Source organism: Vulpes lagopus, chromosome 5, assembly GCF_018345385.1.
Source record: "Vulpes lagopus strain Blue_001 chromosome 5, ASM1834538v1, whole genome shotgun sequence".
NCBI classification, from domain to species: domain Eukaryota; kingdom Metazoa; phylum Chordata; class Mammalia; order Carnivora; family Canidae; genus Vulpes; species Vulpes lagopus.
The window spans coordinates 125492825-125513221 of record NC_054828.1 but is presented as its reverse complement, the minus strand read 5'-3'; the positions used below and the strand labels follow the sequence as shown (position 1 = coordinate 125513221).

The 20397-nt window shown below is 48.8% G+C and overlaps 1 protein-coding gene across 9 annotated transcripts in view; it reads left to right on the top strand.

The window, feature by feature from the left end:
• Positions 1-1024: 1024 nt before the first annotated feature.
• Positions 1025-20397, top strand: part of GREB1 (growth regulating estrogen receptor binding 1) — an 89916-nt gene continuing 70543 nt past the window's right edge. For 6 of the 9 annotated variants that reach the window (XM_041757381.1, XM_041757379.1, XM_041757382.1 and 3 more), the window contains exons 1-2: positions 1487-1642; positions 16150-16447. In XM_041757381.1, coding sequence (XP_041613315.1) covers positions 1610-1642; positions 16150-16447 — 331 coding nt within the window. In that variant the 5' untranslated portion in view covers positions 1487-1609. Of the gene's footprint in view, positions 1335-1486; positions 1643-15945; positions 16448-20397 lie in introns of those variants that run through there. The other 3 variants (XM_041757385.1, XM_041757383.1, XM_041757384.1) reach the window with 3 other exon arrangements.

Genomic DNA, 20397 nt, shown 5'->3' with positions numbered 1-20397 from the left:
TGCTGCATGTTATATCCTAAGTACATCTGCATCATTTAAAAACTTCATACAGGGCAGCCCTGGTGGCGCAGCGGTTTAGCGCCGCCTGCAGCCCAGGGTGTGATCCTGGAGACCTGGGATCGAGTCCCACGTCAGGCTCCCTGCATGGAACCTGCTTCTCCCTCTGCCTGTGTCTCTGCCTCTCTCTCTCTGTGTCTCTCATGAATAAATAAATAAAATCTAAAAAAAAAAAAAACTTCATACATGTAGCTTCTGTGCGTGTGGATATTGGAGAGGGCATCAAGCATCCCTTTCTGTGGGACATTCCTGAAACGTCCAGTTTCCACCATTCCAGACAGTGTCACCGGCCCCGCAGGTCCTCCCCAGACCGACTGCCTCCCCCGATGGATGGATGGACAAAGGCATATGCCAGGGGTTTGCTTGGACCCCAGAGCCTCACCTAAGCAGAACCTCTAGGGGGTGCTGCCCCTGCTTTTGCTGGAAGGTCCAGGATGAGTGGGGTCTCCCCCAGACCCTTTTAGGGAGCCGCAGCTCAGCTGGGGAAGGACCAGCTCTGGGACGGGGAGTTCTCCCTTCCACCCTGGAGCTCCTGGTACTTTTGGAAACTGGGCCTAGAAAGAGCCGAGAACTCTTTTTGCAGACTGGGGAGCACTGACACGAATACTAAAGCCTTTGGCCTTTGTCACAAAAGGTAGATGGCATAAAGACCCCTGGTCATATCCAAGTCCTCTTCGCCGGCCACTAGACGATCCTGACAAGACGATAGAAATGAACATTAAAGGCGTTTAGCCCAAGTGAAGCGGGCTCTCCTTCCTTCTTTCCTTTCCTTTTTCAATTAGGATTTGATTGGGATTCCAAGGTTTCAGGGTCAATTACAACAGGAATGTGTAGGAAGCTCCAGCCAAGGGCGGGTGTTTTCTTTGATTTGCGTAGTGGAAATGATTTAACTAAAAGAAGTTTAAGGATGCGCCTCTGTGAGCCTGGGAGGGGGGGTGGGGGGTGCCCCTGGTGTTTGCGGGGATGATGGCCAGGGGCCCGGGCTCCCGCACCTGCGGCACACTCGAGTGCCAGCTTCCCGCGGCAGAGCCCGTGCTCTTGTCCTGACCCTTTGTTCTCTGCGCAAGAGTACGCGGTTCCACTCCAAGTACAAAACTTTCATGTTGTTTAGAAAGACTCGGCTTGACCGCTGGCGGTTAGCCTGACAGATTGGTCTGTACCTGCGTGGAGAGCGCTGTGACCCAGCAAAACGCCGCGGTGCTGAGAAGATAGGGAGCCGTGGCATTTGCCACCTGACCCAGCGGGAGCCCCGGGGCACATGGAGCTCCACTTGGAAGGTCTGCAGCTGAAGTTGTTTTTCTTCCCCCCTCTAGTTGTTGTTGTAGCCTGGGAGCAGATACGGGCTTTGGAACCTTTCCCTTGGCTGGCTTGACTGCCTCTGCTTCTCTGGGCAGGGGCCGGGGAGCCAGGGTGTCAGGCTGACCGAGCACTCGCCCCGCTCTCGGGGCTCTCGGGGGCGTGAAGGGTTCCCCAGGGGATCAAAGGCCCTGCCCGACCTGGGGAGGCAGGAGCCCCTGCAGGCGCTTCCACTTTCGAGCTGGCTGGGCTGTTGATGTGCTGCCTGAAACGACCAGCTTTTTGTCAGGTACGGTGCATTTGACTTTGGGAGTGGAGCCCCCGCTTTTGGGGTTGCATAGGTCTGTGTTGACTTTTTGCTCATTATACAGACAGCCCTGGTCTGGGTTAAGGAGACGAAGGGCAAAGCATTAGCTTTCAGGAAAGTGCAGGGGAAGGAACCATCCACCGGGTTAAGTCCACCGGGGGAGTTAGCCTCCTTTAGTTTTATTGTTTGCAAGGGCATCTAAAGGGGGTGTGAGTAATTAGTTCCCTAACAAGGTGGAGGCGGAAGCGGCAGTGAGTAGAATTGTGAATGATATGCTAAAGAGGCCAACAGCGCTTTTTGGATCCTGCCTGGTTGTTTCTGGAGAAAAGTTTTGTTTAGTGGTTTCTTTCCTGAAAATCTTCATTTTCATTCGGAAGGTGCCTCTCCCCCATCCCGGCTCTCAGTGCAGCGGGAGGGGACGCCCCTACTGCGTTGGCGTCCCAGGGGAGAGAGCTTGGGGACCCACGAAGCGCTCTGACACGTGAGCAGATGTCTGCGTGGCGTCGTGCTGGTGTGGCAGCTGCGGGCAGGACAGCCTCAGTTGGGGAGCGGGGGGATTGCACAGAAGTCGGCCCCTCGCCCCCGCTTTTCTTCCTGAAACCGCACCTGTGGAGTTTATGAGTTCCTCCAGGGAAAATCGGAGGAATCTACATTAGAATGCTGTTTCCTGCCCGGAGGACTGTCAAAGAGTTTATAGGAGACCATTCTGCGGCCTGAATGCGTTTATGGCCATATCATATATTCGGGCAGACTGTTCCTGCACCCCCATTCTTCACGTGGGAGGGCCCCAGCGCGCCTGTGGAAGTTAGGGAATGAGGTTGAAAACGCAGGCTGGAGAGGGCTGCACTTCGTGTTTGGTGTTTCTTTCTTCCTTTTTTATTTTTAAACTTTGGGCTCACCCGGAAACATCCTCGTAGTTGTGTGGTGACCAAAGGATTCCTAAATTTTGCCCTAAGGAGGCTGGAGGAGGAAGAAACAGGGGTTCCTGGCAGCTCAGGTTGGAGCTGGAATTTGGGGGTGTTCTGGTGCGACGCTGAGGTGGGGGCTGTGGGGGCTGTGTCGCTGTGGCATGTCTCATCCCTTCCCCTGAGGCCCTGAAAGGGCAGCAGGATTCAAGAGGAAGGCTGTCACCTGCAAGGACAGGGAGCCCGAGGCCAGAGGCCAGAGTGGCCGAGTTCTACAGGTGTGTTGTGGGTGTTGATTCGAGAGGAGGCCACTGGCGAAAGGGAAGGAGAGAGGGGCCTGGCTGGCAAGCTGGGGAAGGGTTTTCTCTCTCGTGGACTTGAACTCCAGAGCGTGGCCTCATTCTTCTCTGCCGTGGTCACCCCACTAGTCGAGGATGAGAGAGTTCACAGATAAGTGGGTATCAGACCAGGGAGTGGGCCGCCTGCAAGAGCATGGCTGGAGGATCCTGAGCGCTTGGCTCACCCAGCTCCTGTTTTCTGCATTGAAGCCAGCCAGCCTCCCCCATCCTTCATCTTCCCCGGAGGGGCCCAGTCTTTGAGTTGCAGTATATGCAACAATGCCCTGTAGACCTTCCCTAGGAAGCCTAGCTAATCTCTGAAATGCAGCTTCATCAGGATGGTGGAGAGTCCTTTCCTGGGACTGATTCTTAAAACACGTCGGCAAGGCTTAGTCTGAACTGGTTCCTCGCCACCCTCCTCTCTCTGCTCCCCCACATATACCTTCTGTGCCAGCATCTGAAAGGATCTGCCTTCCCCAGTCCCACAGTGTCCTCCACCCCGGGTCAAGCCTGGGTGCATTGTCCACCTCCTGCCCAGAATGCCCTTTCTTCTTTGCAGCAAACCGATGCTCATCCTGCCTGATACAGCTTTAGGAGGAAGCCCTCTGCGACTGACCTGAGATAGAAATGTCTATCCTCTGTCCCCTTTGAGCCACCTCCTTGCTGGGGCAACCACCACCCTGCTCTTCCTACATGGCTGTGAGTTTCTTTAGGTCAGGGACCCTGTCTGGTTCACCTTTGCCCTTCGCTCCAAGTGGGCAGAAATATTTCTGCTCTATATCCAGATCAGACTCTCGAAGCCTTTGAATTTTAAGGCTAAACCGTGGGCCTGGAAGAGGAAAGTTCACTTTTTCTCAGAGGAGGCATCGAACAGGGCCAGAAGTTGTCATTTGTAGCTTAGGACAGACCCAGCTGTCTGAAGTTGGTGCTGAGACCCAGGAGGCCTTCAGCTACGTCTTCCCTTCGAGCCTGGCGTGGCCTGGGTGGAGGTCAGAGGGTCTCTAGCAGCCTGGGATTAGATTAGCAGATCAACAACCATTTCCTTGCCAGATCTGCTCCCTGTAAGAAACTGCTCTGGACACCGTGAGGAGCAGAGAGACGTGTGAACTCGGTTGCTATCTCCAGCAGCTCTTACCCTGAGGAGGTGGGAGACACACACTTTGTGGTCCTTGGGGCGCCCGGGGTGGGGGGTGGGGGGAAGACCCGGATCCTAGTGGGGGTGGCAGCAAAGTACTGGGGGTGGGGGGACAGAAGATGGAGGGATGCATTTGGCTAGAGTGGAAGCTGGCACAGACGGGGCCGGTGGAGCAGCAGTGTGCTCAAGAGGAAAGAACAAAAGTGCACATCTTGTACTTAGATGATCTCCAGGGAGGGCTTCCTTCTGACGCTGCTTGGAATAGAATACAGTGAGGTCAGTTCAGGTAATACCCTGGGGTGGGGGTGGGGGGTAGGAGCGAAACCCCTCCCCACCCCCCAACTGTAGCACAATGACATCCCCAGAGCCTAGATTAAAACCTGCCGTACGTTTCCTTGCCACGGCTGGGGTTTTAAATCCAGCAGCTCTGGGACAGGACCGGGCTTCATTTCCCTACTGTCCTCGCTGTAACCTCCAGTGGGTCGTACTCACCACCCTCACTGGTCCTACTCGCTTCGCCCGCCCCCTGGCTCCCTCTTTTTTAGGAGGTATTTTCTGGAGGCCTACAGTGTCCGGGGAAATGAAGGGGTCATCACAATAGTGCCTGCTGTCAAGGAGCTTCAGGTTTTGAGAGGAACGGGGGTGAGAGACCTGTATCTGCTTGGGTTGGCACATTTCAGCCAGTGCCAGAAGTTTAATGATTTCTGCTGGAGTACAGTGAATCATGTTAAGTCAGAGTTTCTGGTTCACATCTAGAAATTAGAATGAGGAGCAGTGAATTCCAATTTTAGGGAGGAAACGAGAGTTTATTAACATCTGTGTGCCAACCACCCTCCAAACTGTTAGTTTATTTGGCCCCGGGAGGTAGTCCTTCTCCTGTGATAAATGAGGGAAGGGTGGTTCAGAGAGGTTGAGGAACTTGCCCAAGGCCACACAGCTTGAAAATAGCCTAGCTATGAATTAAGCCCCTGGTGGTCTTATTCCAAAGTACATGCTTTTTTTTTGTTGTTGTTAAACCAGCTAGCGGGCTGATTATGAATGCTTTGCAAAGCCCAACTTTGAAAAATTGTTTGAGGTTGGTAACGTCAAACTTGCCCAAGAGGCTTGAAGGGAGCTGTGGAGCCTTCTCTGAGCTGGTTTCCATTGAATTGGACACGGTGGCTGAGGACTAAAAGAGCTTGTTCTCAGCACATCCTGGGCCTGTGTCTCCGTCGAGGGCCTGAGCCAACAATGTGTGTCCTGGGCATTTGGGGAGCAGAGCCAGCTTGGACGAGTGTGCAGCAGGGGAGGTGTTGAGTTTATGTTTATGAGCAGAATGACGTGTGTGCAGCCCTCAGGGGTACACAGAACTGGATGTGATTTTAGGAAGGGCATGCTAGCCCCTTGGGCCAACTCTGTCCCCGGGGACAGATGGGGGCTCTGGGTTTAGGCAGAGGTGCCCCCCCTTTCTCCCCGCCCTTCCTTGACTGATAACACAAAGTGAAAAGTGCTCAGAAAGGAACAGGAGAATTAGTGAGGGCCCAGACGTCAGCCAGATGCTTAAGTGTTGGGATTCCCCATTAAGTGTCTGCAAGTCTTTTAAGATAAATGGACTTCTTAGGCAACACTTAAAAAAAATTTTTTTTAAAATTTAAATTCAATTTGCCGACATAGAGTATAACACCCAGGGCTCGTCTCATCCTGTTTAGGCAATACTTTTGATCTTTATTCAGAAGGAGAGAAAGAAGACAAAGTCACTTTTCAAGGAGAGGCTGAGCCGAGTATTGAATGGGCCTGAGCGTGAGTTTCTTGCTTTAATCTGCGGAAGCGGCCAGTCGGGCTGGCGGAGAGGCAGACACTGTCCAGACCCGGCCCCCGGCCCCCGGCCCCTGGCGCTGCTTGTTTGTTTGCCTCTGGGACCGGTGGTCGGCCTGCCTGGGCCCCCCTCCCTTCCGCAGCATTCTTAGAATGCTCTTGGTTTCCGTTGTCTGACTTGAAATGTGTCTTTATAAATGGGGCTTTTCACTTATGGGGGCTTTACTTTCTTATCTTGGCAGTCCCCCATCCCCACCCCTTTAAGGGAGAGCCTAAGGCGATTTTTTTCCCTCCCTAAACAAAAGTTTTAGCGTGGCTGGATGAGTGAATATCTTGAAAAAAAACAAAAACAAAAACAAAAAACCTAGCGACTTTAAAAATCACTCCCTTTTCTGGAGCCATCGCCTTCTTTGAAAGCAAAGCCTCTCCTGCCCTGGGCCATTGTTGGACATTCTAAGATTGTCCAAAATGTGTGACCTTGGACAGGTCACTCCGTGTCACTCTGCCTCGGTTTCCTTGAGTAGAATGAGAACCATGCTCCCGTGCAGTTTGGAGCCGTGATGAAGAACATGTAACGTGGACGTCAGCCGAGAACAGGAGCTGCGCAAAGCCGCCCTCATAAACAATCGCTGACTTTTATATGTTCTTGGCGTTTACATTGGTAAAGGAAATAATACAGACACGAAGGCAACAAATGCTTTAAAGCCCAGAGGCCGTGTCTTCCTCTGCAAAATGAAGACAGTCCTTTTGTTACCGAGCTGTCAGCACAGGTACTTCTTTCTGTGGCTCATCCGTTCAAACTTGCATCTCTCTCCATGTGTATTTGTTTATCAATTTATAAATTGTGTACATGGACCACAGGATAGTGTGTCTATTATTTACATTCTTTTGCTATTTATTTATTTATTATTTTATTTTTTTTAAATTATTTTTTGAAATATTTTACACTCTAAAACAGATACTGAAAAAAAATTAGAATGATTAGGTGAAATAGATATAAACAGAAGTTTCGTGGGTTTTTTTTTTTTTTAAGATTTTATTTATTTATTTGACAGCACAAGCAGAGGGGCAGAGGGGCAGGGAGAAGCAGACTCTCTGAGGAGCAGGGAGCCTGATGCGGGGCTTGATCCCAGGACCCGGGGATCACGACTTGAGCTGAAGGCAGATGCTTAACCGACTGAGCCACCCAGGCACCCCGGAAGTTTTGATATTTTCTTTTTCTGTGGTCCTTGTGGATAGAATGCTGGGGTGTATAAGAACTATCATGGGACCTTACAAGCTCTATCACGTGGTTCTGTGAGTATGGGTAGAACCTTCTAGAAGTAACAGCAGGGTGTTATGCAGGATCATGCGTAGTCCCCTGAGGCCGACTTCCTGGCTTTGTCCTTTAAGAAGCTCAGAGGAATGCCATAGCTTTCTGGGAAATTGGGAAAGGTCTTGTCACTACTAGAAAAGGTGTGGAAGAGAATGGTAATACAGGTTCGTAACCCTTAAAAAGGTGTCTGTGATTTCCTCTTCTGTGAATTGTAACATCTTCACACTGCTCCGCGTTCTTTGCAGGTGGGCTTTCAATTCCAGAAGGAGCAATGGCTGTGTGTTGTTAGACTCGTCTCCCAACCTTTCTGAGCCTTAGTTTCTTCGTCTGTAAAATAGCGATAAAGACAGGGATAGAAATAATTGCCACATAGGATTATGTCCAGGATTAAATTAGATAATCTTGAGGAAATGCTTGGCAGGCTGGCCTGCCTTTGGTCTTGGTCTGTCATCCACCAGGACCTTCAGTTGCTATTCTGCTGAGGTTCTGCATGAGTCTGTCATTCATTTTTATTCCTGTATTTATGTTTTTAAACATAGCCTTCAGTTTTTCATAAGCGTGAATGCGAACACAGTCTAAAAAGTCATCTTATAACTTTTAAAGTGAAAAATACATGTTTCTCCTCCAGGTCCTGCTACCTAGAGGCAACTGCCTTTTACCTTTTTAGATTTTTTTTATTCTGTTTCTTAATATACAAATAATGTGTGCTGCAATTGTTAATCTCTAGACCATCTTTTCACTTATACTGTGGAATATAAGAATTTAGCTTTCTCACACCTCCTTTCCCTGCCCCCAAAACACATGCTCGCGTGCACCTACCCAAACACACACGTGCATGCTCCACTTCCTTTTCCCTATCCTTCTGAGATAGTTCTGTTACAAACTTTGCTTAAATCCATACTCCGCATAGACTTACAGCTATAATTAACTTACATTTCCAATTCCTGTACATCTTATTTTTCTGCAGCTACTAATTGTCTGTATTTTTGGTTTACTTGAATTTTTATGGACATATCAATAATTCATCCCAATATTCTGATAGAACTTATAAGACTCCTTTCAACATAGTTTAAGCACATGGGATAATCTGATCTGTTACATTATTTTCTTCTTGGAGACATCCTTTCCTGAGCTGTTGTCCTTTTTTTTTTTTTTTTTTAAGATTTTATTTATTTATTCATGAGGGGAGAGAGAGAGAGAGAGGCAGAGACACAGGCAGAGAGAGAAGCAGGCTCCACGCAGGGAGCCCCCACGTGGGACTCGATCCCGGGTCTCCAGGATTATGCCCTGAGCTGAAGGCAGATGTGCAATTGCTGAGCCACCCAGGTGTCACTGAGCTGTTGTCCTTATCCCCTTTGAGACCCCTTCCTCTCCTTGTGCTGGATTCCCTGTCCTGGGTCTAATGTTTTCCAATTTGTCAAAATTTTCTTTTCCCCAATAGTCTGGGGAGAAAGAATAGTTGGGAGATATGTTTCTTTACTTCTTTTCTTTTCTTTTTTGTTTTTTTTGAGATCTTGAATTTCCGAAAATGATTTTATTCTACTCGTACTTTGGATTGTTATTTTAGTTAGGTATAGAAGTCTAGGTAGCACATCATTTTCCCTCAAAATTTTTGAGAGCATTGTTTTGTTGTTTCCCTGAATCCCTATTGAGAAACCCAAAGTCATTCTGATTATTTTCAACTTGAGAATGAGCCAAGTTTTTTTCTTTCTGAATCTTTCTTTGGGATCCTCTCTTTATCCTTGGTGTTCTAAAATTTCATGGCGATGCTCCTTTTTCATTTCTTATGCCGGGCCCTTGGGTTTTTTAAATCCAGAAACTTAAGTCCTTTGGCCCTGGAAAGTTTTTCGGGTTATGTCTTTGGGAATATTATCACCTCCATTTTCCTCATTCTCTTTTCCTGGAACTGCTATTGGACCATGATTGATCTTCTAATTTTCTTACTTTTTATTTCCTTTGTGTCTTTATCTTCAACTCTGTTTTTTAACCCTTCCAATGAAGTTTAAGTTTTGATTATCATTTAAAGAGTTTATTATAATTTTTGTTTTCTGCCTGTTTACATTTCCTTTTTTAAAGACTGTATTTTGGGGGCACCTGGGTGGCTTAGTTGGTTAAGCATCTGCCTTCAGCTTAGCTCATGATCTTGGGGTCCTGGGATCAAGTCCAGCATCCGGCTCCCTGCTCAGTGGGGAGCTTGCTTCTCTCTCTGCCCCTCCGCACTGCTTTCTCTCTCAAATAAATAAAATCTTAAAAGAAAAGATTGTATTTGTTTTTTAGAGCAGCTTCGGGTTCGCAGCAAAATTGAGAGGAAGAGACTGAGAGTTCCCATACACCCTCTGCCCTGACACATTCCTTGTTGATCTTTATAGTGTTCTGTTCCCATTTTGTGGATACAGTATTCCTCTGAGGATATGAATTGTGGTGGGTGTGTGTCATCTTTCTTGTAGTTTTTGTTTGCTCTCTTTTATCTGTATCTTTTGGTCTCTACTTTTTATGTTAAAAGGAGTTTCTCAAAAGCCTTTGTGATGCTGGTCTTTGGATGTCTGCTTGTTGTTAAGGATCAGGCCCAGAGGATTTTGGGAAAGTTGCCATACAAAGGTACATATGATGTAGTGGGCAGGGGCTCCCTCATGGGATGTGATTGTATGTGGGTCTGTGGCATTGGGAGCATCCCCCGTTTTCAGTGTCTGCACATCCCTAAGCCTAAGTGTCAGCATTTTGGGGGAGCCAGATAGGGAAAAGGAACGAGAGGGGAGGGTACTTCATCAATCATTATGTGAACAAACTGGTTCTTCTGTTTTCCTCCCATACCCTGGTATCAGCTGTATCCAAGTCCAGATTCTCTGTGATTTTTGTCTTGAGTAAACCTCCAGGCTTCAGTGGAGACAGGGAAGAGGCTGCTGTGGGAGGGGGAGGAGGGAGAAGAGTGGGAGAGGGTTGGGTTTCCCTGCCCCCCCCCCCACCGTAGGTCTTCAGCCCCACTGTTTCACTGTGTTGTCTGCAATTCCTAAGCTTTTTCTGGCTTCAGTTGTGGTTTGAATTGGTTTGCTCCCTCAGGATGCCTTAGTTCTTACTCTTTCAAAATCTGTCACCACTTCTTCTGCTTTGCATCTTCCAAATTGTGCGGGCATGTCTAGCCTGCTGTTACTTTGTCTCCTCACTGGGTGCGTGTGTATATACCCGTGTGTTCCTCACTGCCCTCCTAGTGTGGTTTGGGCAGGAAGAGAGCTAATGTGCATATTCCCTCTGTCTCCTCTCCCTGGAGTCTCCTCTCTCTTCTTCTTTGTCTCCACTTGTGACCATCCTTGATCCTCCTTGACGTGCCTGCCCCACATGTATTCTCACTGAACTTCAACCCAACCTAGAGCTTGCTGCTCTTTCCAGTGGAATGTTCTACATGCCACAGCTCGATTTGCAGGTGCCACGGGAGGTGCGTGGCTTGGGCTGGGTGTCTCAGCCATCGAGAGGGTGCTGAGATAGCCCATCTTGGTGACTCCCAACTCACCTGGGATCAGATCCGTTTGCTTTGCCCAGTCAAATTCAGTGCCTGGTCAAGTTCAGTGTAGGTGCTTCTGCGGTCAGAGGAGCCAGCAGCGTTGCTGGCTTTACCCGTAGTTCTGGGATTTGAACTGCCATAGAGCTATATTTGAGGTTGATTTGGTGGAATGGGCTCCCTGCCTGTCCCGCTGCATTCCTAGGTACAGAGTTTTCAAGCCACTTTTTGTGTTTCGGTCTTAAAAACCAGGAGATAAATAAGGATCCCATTGAAACCGCATCTATCAGGCCCTCCGGTTTTATCCCAAATACCTCTGTCTGACTGACCTGCCTAAAACACCACTGATCCCCATAAATCCCTAACTCTGAAGCTTCAGCCACTGTTTCCTGCTAAAACAATATCTGATTTTCACCCTGCTTTGATTTTGCTCTAGCACAGTGCCATCTCATAAGCCATTTACTCCCTGTAAAGACAAATGTCTCCTTTTTCTAGGGCATGTCTGGCTGTCCTTATGGGGCTTTCATTCTTTTGCACTCTCCTGGCCCTTTCTTAAATGGTCTTCCAAAATCTATCCTACCAAAATACCCTCCTCTCCCTTTGTGGCCCCCCTCAGGGTACCAGCCCCTCGGCCTAAGTTTTCCCTGGTCCCCTCCAGCGCCCCCTACATTGTAGCACTTACTGTCACTTGTCATTTATGATCTGAAATTCTTCTCAGCTGAATATTCAGATTTGGCCGGAAATTAATGATCATGCCCTGACTGCCAGGTGCTATGCTAGGCACTTTCCAGCTGCTCAGCCTCTTTTACTCTCCAAGTGGTGAGCTAGCCTGTCAGGGTGCCCGCTTTACAGATGAGAATACAGAGGTTGGGTAAGTCAGGCACTATGCTCAGGGTCACACATGCTCTCTCCCATTGACAGCCGCCAAATGCTTGTGCGTCATAGTGAAGGTTGTGGTGCAGGTTCTGGGGTTGAAGAACATCATGCACCAGCAGCGGGAGGAAGTGGACCAGGCTTTGGAATGCAGGCAGCGAAGGATGATGTGTCAGGGTATGGAAGAAATCCCTGCAGCAGGAGGCTAGCAGAGACCTGCCCCAGAGGCAGCAGCCCCAGGGGAGCGGGGGCAGGGAGACAGCAGCCCTGGCCCTCGCATATGTCTTCCCCCCTGGAGGCCTTGGGGGAAGATAATTAAGCTCTCCTGTTTGACCCTGAGCTAGGCTCTCGGGTTCCCTAGCTGAGGGGGAGTGGGATTTTAAGGCGCCAAAGAGCTCCAGCAGCGCCCTCTGGCCCATCCCCACTCTGCCCTCCCCTCCCCTCCCCTCTCCTCTTCTCCCCAAGCCTCTCACCTGGCAGGTGGTTTGGTCGGTAAGCCAGAGCTCTCCAGGTAGGAAGTTCCCATCCCATTCACTTGTGGTTCCCTGGGCCCTCGAATTTTCATATGATTCTCAGTGCTCCTTTTCCATCCTTATTTACTGGTGTTTCCTCATGATTTCAAATGCATCATTGGATAGGGAGTGGGGTGCATTTTCTCTGTATTTGCTTATAGACATGAAAACTTTCATGTTTACCTAGGGTTGTAAAATTTTGCTTTGTTTTGAGTGTGAAAACTTTTCTGTGTTTTTGTTCCTTTCATACTCTTGTCTCCCTCCCCCCCTTCCCCTCCATGTCCCTCCTCCCTCTTTTCCTCCTGGCTGCTTCTCCCCCTCTGCCACAGCCCAATTCTATTTCTTTTCTTTGAACCAGAGCTCCTGCAGGTTACTTATCATCTCCAAGTCTTGAATCTGTCACCTTTAGAATGGGCTTTATAATATCGCTCACCTGACCACCACACATGCATGCCCAGGGCCTTGCACACAGTGGCTGGACAATGAATGTTCAATTTCTTTCTTCCTCTTTATTGCTCCGTCCACATTGGGCATTGTCTGCTATAACTGGTGGAACCCTCTGGGCTCAGGGTGCTAATCAGCCGTCAGGTGAGCAGAACAGGACTTTGGGAAGGTAGAGTATGGATGCCTCCATCATTTTCTTTTGATCATTGAGCATGATTCTATAGAGACGTTGTGTGAAATGGGATGGACTTAAAGCTCCTTTCTGTGGGCCTTAGGCCTTCAGATAGAGATCTATAGAAATAGACATTTTTAAACATAAATATTTTATTTATTTAGTCATGACAGACACACAGAGAGAGGCAGAGACAAAGGCAGAGGGAGAAGCAGACTTCTTGCAGGGAGCCCGATGCAGGACTCGATCCCAGAACCCGAGGATCGTGACCTGAGCCGAAGGCAGATGTTCAACCACTGAATCACCCAGGTGCCCTGAAATAGACATTCGTGATGTTACTAATTGGCCTCAACTTTAAACAGACCACCTTGAATCAAAAGTAATGCAGATGTCTCCAGATGTGGCCAGTTGACCCCTCATTCAGGTATCAAGGGGTCAAGGCTTCTTTGTATCAGGTCAAGGAAAAAAGCAGACATGAGGACCCCAGAGCCCCTTCTGACACAGGCTGTTTGGGGGCTCTGGGAGCTGACCTCTTTCTCTAGCACCTTCTCTGTGTCAGGTTATTCCTGAGGCTCATTTCCCCAGGCTGGAAGCTGGGGCTGGCCAAGGGGCCCTGTGGTCAGGGATTATTGCTTCAAGCAGGAAGTGTTTAATGGTTTTCATTTACTTGTAGTTGGAAAAGGAAAGGCTGGATCTTCCTTACAATAGAGGCAGAAAATCAGACTGCTTGGCCCATTTTACCTTCAGGAGGGAAACCAGAGCTCCCTCAGGGTGCCAGCGGCCCCATCTCCAAATGGCTCTGCCACCCAAATAAGGGAGACTTTCTTCCACAGGTCTTAAGTCAGAGTGATGTGTGAAGCCAGTCTCACAGCTTGTGTGACCCTGGGCATCACTGTGATGAAGCAGGAGCTCCTGCTCTGCGGTCACATTGGTACTGGCATCTGGTGCAATTCTTAAAGTCAAATGCTACTTGGAGAATCAACCATACAGTAGAGAAGAAATATATAAGGATATCGAAGAATTGAGTGATCTGTGCCTTTCCTCCCTTACAGAGGGTTTATACGTCTTTTTTCTCATATCAGTAGGCTATTGGTAAAAATCCATCAGGTAGGGATGCCTGGGTGGCTCAGCAGTTGAGCATCTGTTTTCAGCCCAGGGTGTAATCCTGGAGTCTCGGGATCGAGTCCCACATCGGGCTCCCTCCATGGAGCCTGCTTCTCCCTCTGCCTGTCTCTGCCTCTCTCTCTGTCTCCCTCATGAATAAATAAATAGAATCTTTTTAAATAAAAAAAAAAAAATCCATCAGATAGCTGTCAAAAAGAAACCCTTAACATTTTATTTTTTTTTATTCTTTTAAAAGATTTTTTATTTTATTTATTCATAGAGACACAGAGAGAGAGAGAGAGGCAGAGACACAGGCAGAGGGGGAGAAGGAGGCTCCATGCAGGGAGCCCAACGTGGGGCTCAATCCCGGGTCTCCAGGATCACACCCCGAGCTGCAGGCAGCACTAAACTGCTGCGCCACCGGGACTGCCCACCCTTAACATTTTAAAAGTTGAGTTTCTAAACGCCACAGCCATGGTTATAGTCCAGTAGAAATTAGAAATAAATAAGACTAGTGGCATCCGGGTGAGCTGAGGTGGTTAAGCATCTGACTCTTGATCTCAGCTCAGGACTTGATCTCAGGGTCATGACTTCGAGCCCCGGGTTGGGCTCTATGCTGGGTGTTGAGTCTAAAAAAAAAAAAAGAAAAAGAAGGCTAACCTCCTGTTCCCTAATCTTGACTATTTAGAAATTAAAAATGCATTCCTGGATAATGACCAGGTTAAGGAGGGTATCAAAAGGGAGATTATAAGCTGTCTCAGAAGAAATGAAAAGGAGAGCATGTTATACCAAACCTATGTGCCATAGTGAAAGAGGTATCCAGAGGAAAACATGCAGCCCGCAGTAGCTTCATTATTAAAGGAGGTGGAAAATAAGGATGATGTTAAAGTAATCATTTTCAGAGGTTTGGAAAAAGTACAATAGATTAAATAAGCCCAAGGAAAAATAGAAACAGAAAGCTAATTTTAATGTAACAGAAAATAAATGGAAAGCATTAGGAAGGAATATCAATTTAATTGCTGGTTCTTGGGCAGCTTGGATGGCTCAGCAGTTTAGCGCCGCCTCCAGCCCAGGGCATGATCCTGGAGACCCGGGATCGAGTCCCATATCGGGCTCCCTGCATGGAGCCTGCTTCTCCCTCCTCCTGTGTCTCTGCCTCTCTCTCTCTCTCTCTCTGTGTGTGTGTGTGTGTGTGTCTCTCACGAATAAATAAATAAAATCTTAAAATAATTACCGGTTCTTGGGAAGCACTAAACATAGAGGTTTACCGCATATGATCCAAGAGAAATGTCTGAGTATCTGCACCTTTGCACAACGGGATATGGCGCTGCCATGATAATTACTTTAAAAGCATTTATAAGAGGAATGAGAGGAATGTTTATGTCCAGTGGAAAATGCAGAATCGAAACTTTCATTTATAGCATGGTTATTAACTATGTGGATACCATCTCCCATCTCCCTCTTATCCCCAAGCGGTGAAGAAAAGTCTGAAAAGAATACAGACTTAATTAGGTGGGAATGGAGTGTTGACACTCATGACAACACAGAAGGACCTTGAAAACATTATGCTTATCTGGGAGAAGCCAGTCACCAGAGACCATAGACCATAGGATTCCATTAATATGAAATTTCCAGAGGGAGCAAATCTATAAAAACAAAGTAAATTGTGGTTGGCAGGGTCTGGGGGGTTGGGGACTTAAGGAGTGATTGATAGCCAAAGGGTATGAGGTTTTTTTTGGGGGGTGATGAAAATATTCTAAAATTGATCGTGTGATGGTTGCACGCCCCTGAATATGCTAAAAAACCACTGAGTCACACATTTTCACGGGGTGAATGGTATGACACGTGAACTGTATCTTCAGCTGCGACAAAAAAAAAAAAAAATCACACCGGTTATCTTGGGGGATGGGAATATCCGTGATTTCCCTTTTGTTTCCCCTCCCTCTTCTGTAGTTTCCAGCTTTCCACGTTTTCCAGATGTAATTCTACGTTCCTTGTATAATGGAAACGATGATGAAGTACTACAGCACTTTAAGGGAAGGATGTTCACAGTTGGCCTTTTAGCAGAAAAGGCAGTGACGGGAAAATCTGCTGGCCTACCTTCCGAGGGAGGTTGTGGGGAGGTCTCGAATCCGACCGTCCGGAGACCGGTTGTCCCGGAGCGTGGCGCTGTCAGCGGCGCGGGGCTGTTCTCCTGTAAGTCAAGGAGAATAAATGAACCATCATTCGTCCGAGCTCCCTTGGGGGCAGGGTCACATCTCCGGGAAAAGCCGGGGGTCTGGGCAGCCGGGGCTGGCGAGGAGCCGGCTTCCAGCGAGATGTGCTAAGAGGTGCCAGACTCTGCGATCCGAGCGCTAACTTAGAGAAGCTGTTACTTATATAACTTCCTGTAATTGCCCGGCAGGAGCCGTGGCCGAGAGCCGCCCTCTCCCTGTGCCGAGGGAGCGGGGACGCGGCCCTGCCCTCCTCGCAGCCCCTCCACTTCTGCCTTGGCCCGACGCCGAAATGCCATTTTAAACAGCAGCCTCCGTCGTCCTTGCTGAAGATGGGGAACTCTTACGCCGGACAGCTGAAGACGACGCGGTTCGAAGAGGTCCTGCACAACTCCATCGAGGCGTCCCTGCGGTCCAACAGCCTGGTGCCCCGGCCCGTCTTCTCCCAGCTGTACCTGGAAGCCGAGCAGCAGCTCTCCGCCCTAGAAGGTACGAGATGCGCGTGTGTTATTTTCCTGCATTGTGTGCAGCTTGGGTTGCACCAGCACTGGGAACTCTTTCTGCTCCCCTCTGTGTGGAGAACGTGGGGAGAGAAGTATGGGAAAGGTTGCACCTACGTCTTTACTTGCCTAGGACTATGTTTGGGCCACAAAGTGACAAGGAGTAAAATTACCCTTTGGCTCCCAGGAGGAAGGAAGAGGGGTGCGGCGGATGGTTGTTGAATTGGTTGTTCCTTTTGCTCTCGTTAGGTTTGATGTGCTCCCTGGATGAGTGAGAAATTTTAACACCCTCTAGCCCTCGGTGATATATATATATTTTTCTCTCTGTCCCAGGATGCATGGCCATATCTTTGCAGATTAGTCTAGGTGGTTTCTCTGTGGGATCGCAGGTACAAGAGCCCTCTAGAAACTTTGAAAACCCAGGAACAGACCCTGATGAGTGGAACGTGTGCCAGGAATAAAGGAATAAGTTATATTCGGGCATGGGGACAACTTTAGGATTTACTTAATTATCCAGAAAATAAATTAGTTGTGTGTTCAATCTTCAGTTTGTCTCTTCGATAGCCATGTGCTTTCATGTCAGAAGTAACCCCACAGCAATCCCTAGGATGAGGCAGTTACTGTTAAGCTAAGTTCTTGTGGTCAGTTTATGCCTCCCACTGGAAGTTCCCTGCAGACTGCACTTAGATATTGAAGGCAAAAAGACCGTTGTTTAAAACAAAGTTAATTAAGAAAGCATGCCAGGTCCTATAGTGGGGTGGTCACGATGTCTGTGGCTCCGTGTCATTGTGCATGTGTGTGTGTGTGTGTGTGTGTTGGCAGGTGTGGGGATGGCTGGCGAGGAGGATTGCGCATAAGGGAAAATGAGGCACAGAGTTGCCGGTGTGGTATCTGATAGTTCCTTATTCTAGCAGGGAGGCGTTCCTTGTGTCCATCCTTGAAATGTCCTTAACCATTAACTTTGCAAACAGCACCAGTAAGGACCTCAAACTGCTGAGTGAGGGACTGGGAGAAACTGGACTGTGCTCAAAAGCACAAACGAGGAAAACCAAGAATTCTCTGGTATGGAAAGCATGCCCATTTTCCAGCAGGGGAGGCACTGCTATCAACACTGGAGGAGACGGGCTGTGTTTCTGGTTAGCTGACACACTTACGTAGAATGTGTGCATTAAACAGTCATCCTTAGCTACTTTCAGTATTGGAAGGCTTTGTTGCTAATGATACATCAATGACGGTGACAATGACGACTTAGTCCCCCTTAAAATCTACAGAGTGCTTTCCACCTCCACCTGCTAAAGTGATGAAATCCCACAATTTGGGAAGATGGGAGGTGGGTTTGCTTGCAGGTTGCAGCATCAAAGGAGTTGCCGGAGTCCTGGAGTTCACCCTTGGCTTCGGTGGCTCTGCGATGGAAAGGTGGCAGACAGACAGGTGGTTAAGTAGGTGGGGAGTGCTCACCTGTGGGGAGAGAAGAGCAAGGTTCCCAGTCAGCTTTTCCTTCTGCCTGAGGTCTCTGGGACTACCTGGGAGGTGGCCTCTGGAACATTCAGACTTCCTGGGATGCTCCCGGCCCTGCCGATAGGGCAGTGGGCCTGTGGCACTTTCCAGGGACAACTTTGAGGCTTACCCTTCTCATGCCTCCTGGGTTGAGGACTGAAGGCACCTTGCCAGCTGCTCTCCTGTTGTACAAAAACCGGAGCAGGCCCTCCAGCTTTCCCTGTGTGTCCACACACGGAATAGAAAAATCCTGCCGGGGTGCAGGAAGGACAAAAGAGGGGTTTGGTGGGAAGGGGAAGACCCACTTTTTAGTGTGCAGGATGTCACCATAAACCCAACACACAGCTCTGCACCTGGTTGTTTCTGCGTCATAAAACTTGGTGCAGACGGCCTGCACTGGCCTCACCTTGTTTTGTGCGTCTGTCTCTCTGCCAGGGTCTCTTATTGCCGTCCTGCCTCAGACAATGACATTAAAGGTGGTTTTTATGGCCAGGGTGCTGGCCTACTAAACACCCCTGGGTCTGTTACCATTTTCTGTGTTCGTGAGGGTGATTCAGCAGGGGCTTTTATGACTTTGTTCCCTGGATTAGAGGTCTTACCACCTCCTTCCAGGGGGAAAAGCCTTTATGTGTTGTTTATTTTTTCAAGAAAAAGACCAAACAAAACATACCACCCCAGCATCTTGAGATAAGTATTAATGAATTAAACAAGAGGCAGTTAATTCTCGGAACCCCATCGCCTTCAAGTGTCATGGTTTTTAAATTTTTTTAAAGATTTTATTTATTCATGAGAGACACACAGAGAGGCAGACACAGGCAGAGGAAGAAGCAGGCTCCCTGAAGGGATCCTGATGCGGGACTCGATCCTAGGACCCCAGGATTACAACCTGAGCCAAAGGCAGACTCTCAACCACTGAGCCACCCAGGCATCCCCATCTGGTTTGTTTGTTTGTTTTTTTTTTTCTAGTGGAAAGAAAACAAAATTGAACATAAACATCACAGGGAATAGCCTCAGGCTTCGCAGAGAGAAGTAGTGAGCCAGCATCTCTGGGTTCCTGTGTTCCCAGTCCGGATGGTTTTGTCTGACGCCGTTAATGCCCTCCTCCCCCCGGAGACCTTGGCCAGCAGGCTGGTTTGGTCTGCTCCTGACCATAAGTCTCCTCGCCCTCACTGCTCTGCCCGACTGATCCCTTCAAAGGCCCTGGGATGTCTGCTGTAGACCTTTGACCTTTGAGGTCTGCTTTCTTATCAACTGGATTTTGAGCTCTTTCTTGGACTCCCTGAGGCTTAAGACTGTCTCTTTCATTCTTTCTGAGCGTCTGAATTCCTCTCCCTTTTGGCTTAGCAAAAGGAGAGCAAAAGCTCTTAATGAGCAGACAGGCATTCCTGGGTGCCCTCAGAGCATCCAGTGGCTCTGACTTTCTCGCCCCTTTTTACTCAGATTGTTGGGGTCTTTGCCATTCCCTCTGAGCCCCTGGAGCCCTGGCTCAAAGACTAGAGAGGATGGTACAGCAGAGATTCGGCACCACCCACCCTGCAGGTGGCTGCAGGACGGTCCCACCCCCACGGGGACCTGCTAGGGACCTGCTGCATTGCTGGTGCTGGGGTCTGGGCGTGACTCCATCCCCTTGGTGAGAGCCACTCCACGCCTGCATTTAATGGCAGGAAGGAAGCATCTGAAGGAAGCTCCGGAGTTTATCCCCACCCCCCCTTGTGTTCTTCCTGGGTAATCTTTTTACGGTCTTCCTGCCACCTCTGTGTACTGGAGGCTCAGAAAGACAGAGACACCAGGAATTCTTCATTTCCGGCTCTGCTCTACCCAAGGTCACGGGCCTGAGCTGACTTGAAATGTTGTTTCTTCTGCCTTGTCCCATGGGCACCTTTAACATGGTGGCCACAGTGACGGCACATTCCCAGCACCCTGTCCTGATTAAATCCCATCAGGAATATTCTGTGCAACTCTGAGGGCCGGATTCCCCCACATTCACTATAGCAGCTCAAAGCACCACACCGTGAAGATGCAGGATCTGCTGCACAGAGAGGGTGAGTAACTTGGCCGTGGCCACACAGACAGTGGTAGGCCCGAGGACTGAAACCTGAGCTCCCTGATTCCCAGGCCCTCTCTTAACACCGCACACGATTTCATCATTAACCTAGAACCACTCAGCCCACTGGATGGAGGGTGCTAGAGCCCAGTGAGGGGAGGTCAGAGAAGTAGCAACAAAGAAACCAGAACTAAAACAGGAGACAGAGAAACAAAGAAAGAAGAAACAACTGTCTTCCAGCCCCGCTGATGTAAGGAAGGTTGTAATGACCCTCTTCTGAGAAGAAATTTGCATGTTGTTTCTTAAATGACTTTTAAGCATGGACAAGTCGAGAAACATCTTGCCCAAAAACGTTTGTTAAAAGAAGTTAGGACAGGGACGCCTGGGTGGCTCAGTGG